At 32.8% G+C, this 7,948-nt stretch overlaps 1 protein-coding gene across 1 annotated transcript; it reads right to left on the bottom strand.

Annotated features, from left to right (window-relative positions):
• Positions 1-3,954: 3,954 nt before the first annotated feature.
• Positions 3,955-5,596, bottom strand: LOC110921140 (myb-related protein 308). The gene is made up of 2 exons (XM_022165410.2): positions 5,210-5,596; positions 3,955-4,721 (listed from the first exon to the last, which is right to left on the bottom strand). Exons 1-2 carry the CDS (start codon positions 5,470-5,472, stop codon positions 4,064-4,066), a joined length of 921 nt encoding a protein of 306 aa, XP_022021102.1. The 5' UTR covers positions 5,473-5,596; the 3' UTR covers positions 3,955-4,063.
• Positions 5,597-7,948: the final 2,352 nt, after the last annotated feature.

Here is a 7,948-nt window from a genome sequence, read left to right as displayed (position 1 = left end):
GATGGTTCGGCGAGTGTGGAAGTCCTTGATAATAAAATAAGAGGAGAAAAATAAGATTAGTATGTTATTATCAAGACATAAACGAGATATTGAAATTATGTTACGAGAGATGGAAGGAACACAAAGGACATTTTTTAGAACGATAGGAATATTAGAGAAATAAAGAGTGATAGTGCCAACATGAGTAATTTTAAGAGACGAACCATCACCGATGATGAGATCCTCGGTACCATCATAAGGAGTATGCATGGAGAGAGCATTGAGGTCGTTTGTGATGTGGTGAGAAGCACCACTGTCCTTCAACCATGATAGATCCGAATCCATATTATTGTGCATTGCCATCATGTGTGCCTGTGGTTTGTTTTGGGTGTTGGAGCGAGTATATGTAGGAGGAGATATAGTAGGGTGAGTTTTCTTAAAGTTTGGGCAAGATTTTAATGAATGGCCCTTAAGGAAGCACCATTGACATTTGCCTAGAAAAGGGCGTTGGTTTGGAGCAGAAGTAGGAGTGGGTAGGATACCGGGGCTATTGTTTGGTGAGCGGGAAGACCATGGTTTGAAAGATTGGCGACTATGGGCAGCAAAAGCAGTCACCGGTTGATGAATGGAGGCGGGGTCAAGGGTGGTTTGGGATAAGGAAAGTTCATGATTGATAAGTTTTTCATGTAGTTCATGGAAGGAGATCAGATTGTCATGAGCATGAACAGATTCGATCACAGTTTTGTAGGCTTTTTGATCCAATCCGTTGAGGACGATGTCAGTGACATCTTCGGGATCCATGGGTTTGCCGAGAATGGCGAGTTCATCGACTAAGATTTTGATGGTTTGCATAAAAGTGGTGATGGATTGATCGTTGGATTTGGTAGATTTCTTTAGGCGATGGTTGAGTTGTTTGATGTGGCCTCGAGAGGGAGAGGCGTATGTGGATACCAATATTTTGCAAGCTTCAAGAGATGTTTTAGCATTGGTTATGAGAGGAACGATTTCGGCCGAAAGGCTACCGACAATGGCCCCAAATAAGAGTCGATCTTGGCGGTACCAGGTGTTGTAGTCGGCATGTGGAATGGTGGAACCATCGGCATTTTTGGTTGGGGGTGGAGCAAGGTGAGTTCCGTCAATGAATTTATAGAGATCTAAACCTTGAAGAATAGCTTCTAGTTGGGTTTTCCAACTTAGATAGTTGGTGGAGGTTAGTTTGAGGGAGGATGGGAAGTTAACCATAGTGATGGTTTGAGGTGTGGCGGGTGTGGTAGAGACTGGGGTGGCAACCGCATTGGTAGAGTTAGACATGATGGGAAAGAAGGAAGGGAAAATCGAAGGACGGAGGTGAGGAATTAAGGTTGGTGAAACCTGGCTGATACCATATGAAAGTATCAACTGTTATGGATTTCATTGATATGCATGGTTAATATATACATTGAATGAGCTAAAGACTAGGAATGTAAGTGCTAGAAATTATGAACTAAATTAGCTAAGTATTTGACTAGATACAAAGCAGTTACAACATTCAAATTCAAATGGTTTTGGAGGGAGACTCGGTTGTCACCGAGTTGGGTTCAATATCTCTAACACCATCCATTTTCTTTTTAACTTTAACTAATATGCTTATCATGTGATGAGTACGTTAGGAATGTTCCCTACTAAACTCAAGAAACCCTACACATAATAACCCAAGGTTACATGTTTTATTCCAAGCAACAAAAGAACAATGTTCTAGCCGGTTCCTTCTCATTTCCAATACGATTGAAGCAACTCAATGAGAATCACTTTCACGCTATTCAGAAATCATACGAAATCTGGTTTGTTTCTCCAAAACACAATGAACTAGAGAACCATTCATGCTACCATGAACCCTAATGACATTGATTAAAGGCTATTTTTTGTTGTTTTAGCGTTGTTTTGCTGCAGCTTTGGTAGCAATTAACTCTATTACAATAATGTTATTCTAAGTTTGTAACTTATGCATTTTTAAACTTTTGTTATGTTTATGCAAATTTATGAACTCATGTTATATTAATTATAAAATACATAGGCATGTTAACTTTAAAATAAATTCAAGTGAAAAACTGTAAGAGTCGTAATAACCATTTATACTTGGTGTTAAATAGAGGTAATTTTAGATTGATCAAAATGGATTAGAGAGTAACATTATCATTTATACTATTACTAGGTTAGAACCCCGTGTATTACACGGGTCGGATAAATAAATTTTATATACTAAATAATAAAACAATTTAAAAACCTTCTTTATTGCACGGGTTGAATAAATATAATTTTATATATTAAATAATAAAAAGTTAACGAAGTCTCAATAAATTTAACTCTTTATTTAAAACTTGTAAATGTAACGAAGTCTCAATAAATTTAACCATTTATTGAAAACTTGTAAATATTGAAATGATAATATATCTTCTTGAATAACATATCTTCTTTTCAAGAACCATCTTCACAATCACCATATCCATCGCGTATCGAGTATTATCCATTAGTATATTGAAAGATATGACTTTTTTTATTACTGGTATATAAAATTAGATTTATTAAACCCGTGTAATACATATGGTTTTTTAAAGATATATTTTTTTATTATTTACTATACAAAATTACATTTATTCGACCCGTGTAATACATGAGGTTTTTTAAAATATAACTTTTTATTATTTGATATACAAAATTAGATTTATTCAATTCGTACAATGGTTAATTTTATTATTTGTTAATTTTATTTTAAGTTTCGTAAAATCTATTTGATACCAAACTAAACAAAACGTTCAAATCCATTTACTTTTAGGGGTCAAATGGTTAGAAAAAAAGACGTTAGGGTCCAAAAGGGTTAGAAAAAAAGACGTTGAAGGCTCAGATGTTAAAAAAAATTTGGGCTAAAAGGATAAAAGTGATATAACCACAGGGGCTAAAATCGTAAGTTACTCTAATATCAAATTAGATAAGTATGTTTGAATTTGAAGTAAATAGATAAATATAAAAGTAATAATTAAACTAAATAATATTTAGTAGGAGGATTATCTATAATTAATTAAAAATATTAATAATTAATTAAAAATATTAATAATTAATTAAAAAATATTAAACTAAAATAATAATTATCCATAAGACATTGCTTAATATGATAACAAGTGTCCTCAAAATGGTTTCTTTTATTATATAGTATAGATATAGATATTAATATTAATAATAAATTTGAGATAAAATGACACATGATATTAAAAATATAATCAATGTTTGAATTTAAAATTTTCAAGATAGTACATCTATTGTTTGAATTTTAAAATTTTTGTATAAGATTATTATTATTTAATGTGATAAATAAATAAAAAAATAAGGTGAGAAAACACCAGAGAGTGACACGTGTCCGAAAAAGATTTTCATTTATTAGTATAGTAAGAAGTAAGATTATATAAACATCTTAGGAATCATTTGATAAAACTAATATTTCTTTTTTTTTTTTTTGAACGGCACTAATATTTCTATTTATTTATAGTTTTATTCAGTTTCTAGATACAATACAATATACATAAATCATGAGTTTCCTCAATTATGTTTTGCTAAATGCATCTTAGTAGGGATGAGCATATACCACCGAATACCGATTCCATACCGATCCCGTACCGATCCCGTTTCGATCCCGATCCCGATCGGTATCCCGATCGGTATCCACTTTTTGGCGTTTTCGGTATCGGTACGGTACGGTATCGGTATTATACCGATACCGACCCTCAAAATACGGTATAATACCGATACCGTACCGTACCGATACCTAACCGACATGTTTCGGTATCGGTATCGGTACCTAGTTTGGGTGAAATTCGGGATCGGTATTAGGCGGTATCGGTATCGGTTCGGTATCAGATACCGATATGCTCATCCCTACATCTTACAACGTAAAAGTTTTGACATTGCACATGGGATATATAATCACTATTTCTTTTCTTAAAATGATTTAACTTATTAATTATATATTATAAATATAATTATACAATAAAAAAAAGTCTAGACATATACAAAATATTTTAGTTAAAAAAAAATTACCCAATTAAAAAAAAAATCATTTCATCTCCAAACTTCTGTAGTCCAAGCCAACATTTTTCATACCCAAGAAATCATAACCATAACCAGTGCTGTTACTACTTGTACCACTCAAGCTACTTGTACAACTGCATTCCTTACTATTCTGTATACCCATACTGCACGCAAAACATATAATAGCACCGCCGGAAGTTCTCCCGCCGGTCACCAGTTTCTGACGGTGATACTCAACTGACTGTTGCTGATGTGGTATGTACGATGATGACATGGCGTTGTTTTGTTCTTGTGCTGGGCCTATTCCAATTCTTAACTCCAAATTCAAATCTGGGCATCTTTCTTGATTTTCCGGCGAGTGGTTCTTGATTTTCCGGTGATCAAGAGAATCGTTATTATTAATGATTTTAATATCTTCAACTTCATGTTTAACAAGATGGGTTGAAATGGGTGTGGTGGGTGCAAATGAGATGGTGGTTGTGGTGGTAACGTCCGGTGAGGAGTTACCGGCGGCGGCGGTGGTGGTGGTGATATTATTTTGATGGTTGTCGGAACCGGTTAGTGGCCGGTGAGTTGCCGGATCAATTCCTCTGTTTAAAAGCTTTCTTCTGATGTGGGTATTCCAGTAATTCTTTATCTCATTATCTGTTCTCCCCGGTAATCTTCCGGCTATCAAAGACCACCTATTTTTTTTTTTCAAAAAAAAGGGCTGTTAATAAAATAATAAATAATAAATAATAATAGTTTTTTTGGGAATTAAAAAATTAAATTTTGAAATATGGGTATTGTTTGTTTATAGATAACGATTGAAAATTTTCAAAAAAGGGTTGTTAATAAATAATAATAGTTTTTTTTTAGAATTAAAAAAAATATAAATTTTGAAATATGGGTATTGTTTGTTTATAGATAATAACGACTGAAAAATTGAAGAAATCTTGAAAAAAAGATTAAAAAATAACCTTTTTTTGGGAAAGTAAAAAAATTAAACTTTGAGGTATGGGTATTGTTTTTTACAAATAAAGATTAGAAATTTGAAAAAATCTTGAATAAAAGACTAAAAAAGTTTTTTTTTTCTTTTGGAAAATTAAAAAAAAAAAAATTGCATATGGGTATCGTTTGTTTACAAAAAAAGATTAAAAATTTGAAGAAATCTTGAAAAAAAGTAACCTACTTGTTGCCAAGGAGGCTATGGAGTTTGATGATGAGTTCATCTTCTTCTTCAGAGAAGTTGCCACGTTTGAGATCAGGGCGGAGGTAGTTGATCCACCGGAGGCGGCAGCTTTTGCCGCAGCGGAGGAGGCCGGCGGCTTTGGGGAGTGACCGCCAGCAACCTTCACCATGAGCTCTGATGTAAGCAATAAGACGATCATCTTCTTCTTTGGTCCATGCACCTTTGTTTGTGTGTGCTTTTTCACAACAAGGAGACCTTCCCATCTTTATTTCTTGTTTATAGTTTATTATCAAAAATATTGTGAAGCAACAAGCCGGCCGTTTTGAGCACTTGATTTGGGATTTTATAAGCTTTTTGAGTTTTGACTATATAGGGCCACAAGGGTTGTGTTTGTGTGTGTGTGTTTGTGTGTGTGAGAGAGAGAAATGTATAAAATATAAGTGCTTCTAGATGCGAGTTGGTGAGACAGGTTTAAGGGAGTGGCTGGTGGGCTTGTGTTGATGATGATATTACCATATCATGTAAATAAAAACAAAAGATATTTAGTGAATGTTGTTATCAATGATAACATATTCATCCTCTTTTAAAATATTTAATCAGATGATTTGATCTTTAAAGTGGCATGATGGGATTTTAGAGTCTGTCTTTTTAATCTTTATAGAAAATAAGGTTATATGAAAATATATAAAATTGGACACATTTTATTGGAAGATGGTTAGATTAGACTTTTGTTTTTTTTTTTTTAGATTTTAAGGAATACAGTACATGTCTCTAGAAGATAGGACCAGTTGATGTAATATTGCTATAAGGATTTTAACACAATCTTGATCCAAGATGAATATACTTTGTTATATAATACTATCATAGTATAAGTTAAATAATTCTTTGTGTAATCAATCAAAATAGATGTCTTAAAGAACATGAAGGCAATACCAGTCAAAGTCTTGTCTGTAGACTAAAAGGAGCCAGTCAATATACACATTGTTAAAATTTGAATGTAAAACTTCCCATACAAATAATGTTTAATAATAGGAAAGCCAAATTTGTTGACTAAATGATTTATATAAACTTATTATTACAAAGGGAAACAAAATGGTGTTTTATAGTATCTATATGGCAATACTATTGTTTCGGGGGCGCGAAACAAACAAGTTTTTCAACAACCAATCGATATCTATTACAAATGTGATAGAGGTGATTAAAACAGACTCATTTGTTTGAGTCAAGTATAGAGCATAAGTCCCACTTAATAAGTGGTCTACGTTGTGTAATTTTAACTTTTCTAATTTCCCTACAATAATGTGTGGTGGTCCAGCGGCAAGATAAAGTCTTTTAATACACTTAAGTGTGAGGTCTTAGGTTCAATTCTTACAAGAATTAAAAAATTCGCCTTTCAAAAAAGAAGATAGTAATTAAAACGAGAATGAAGTAAAACCTACCCTCCAACATTTTGTAAATAACGCATAAAATGTTTGTGTCAATGTAGGTGTATAAGGTAGGATGAGGTTCATGTGGGTGTAAACTGTAAAATAATATAACTGCATAAGGTAGGAAAATTGAAAAAAAAGTAGGATGAGATTGATGTAGGTGTAAAGTGAAGTGTAGGTAAATTGAGTGAATAGATGGCACAAAAGTGTGATCTTTTTGAACAACTTTTAGGTCAATAGTTATATAGAGTAATTAGCTAACCTTCCCAAATTCTTCAACTACTTTTGCATTAATTTACTACCCATGTTCATATTTATTTAATCATGCTGCTGGAACTAACATCCCACATTGTGTTTCTGGTGAACCTTTCTTTTGTCGTGCACTTTTTTTCTTTTATCATGGACAAACGTTCATATTTTAAGACAATATATCTAATGTATATTATATAATTAATTATGTTTATATAAATTGGTGATTGGTAGGAGTGAGTGAGAGTTTCTAGAAGGTATATGAGTAGGAAGTTGGTTATAAATGGAAAGGGAAAAGTGAAAGAAAAATGGAGTGTGGTTGGGTTGTAGTTGAAAGTGGGCTTTGGTTTACCTTGTGGTCCAAGTTTAGGCACAAGTAGGATTCCCAATCCCAATTGCCATTGGGAGGTTGGCTAACTTATTTTCACCTCAATTTGCACATCACTTGTCAACCCCCACACCATATCACAAACAAGCACTTTCTTTATTTTATTTCTCTAAAAACACAAATAGACTTGCATGTATAAACCCACTTGTCTCGGTATCGTACAAGACAAAACGGTCAAATCAGAATCCAGATATAATCAGTTATTTTGAGTTCTTTTAAACTGTTTTTATTTGTGTCAGATGATTATGGTTCAGACTTCAGACCAGACGGACTAGAGGGGCAGTTAGACTATATATTTATTATTATTATTATTATTCTGTAATTTCATATCTATCCGTATTCAATCAAATAATATAAATTTGTTCTTTTTATATTACCTTTTTTTTTCACTCATAACCACTCACAAAAAAAAATATATAGAATAAATATACGTGTGAATAATGAGTCCTTGTATTTAGGAAACTACTATAGCTTTTCCTCAAATTTTAGGGATGAGTTTTAGGGTGATGATCCTGATGTTGATTGAAAAAGAAAAATTCTTTGTATTTCCCTAAATTTTAGAGATGATGATAGGTATATGAAGTTATGAACCAAACAAGAATGCTCTTAGCATCCTTTAGGTCTTTATGAACACAAATATTTTTATTATTGTGCATGCCAGATAATACCAATTAG

The sequence above is a fragment of the Helianthus annuus genome, chromosome 17 (genome assembly GCF_002127325.2).
Source record: "Helianthus annuus cultivar XRQ/B chromosome 17, HanXRQr2.0-SUNRISE, whole genome shotgun sequence".
Lineage (NCBI taxonomy): Eukaryota > Viridiplantae > Streptophyta > Magnoliopsida > Asterales > Asteraceae > Helianthus > Helianthus annuus.
The sequence above is the reverse complement of the archived record's forward strand: the minus strand, read 5'-3'. Positions and strand labels throughout refer to the sequence as shown.

Excerpts from the sequence above, each read along its gene's own strand:
- LOC110921140 (XM_022165410.2), bottom strand. The coding sequence starts at position 5,472 with ATGGGAAGGTCTCCTTGTTGTGAAAAAGCACACACAAACAAAGGTGCA. Across the intron at positions 4,722-5,209 it reads CATAGCCTCCTTGGCAACAA|GTGGTCTTTGATAGCCGGAA; the intron begins GTAGGTTACTTT and ends AAAAAAAAATAG.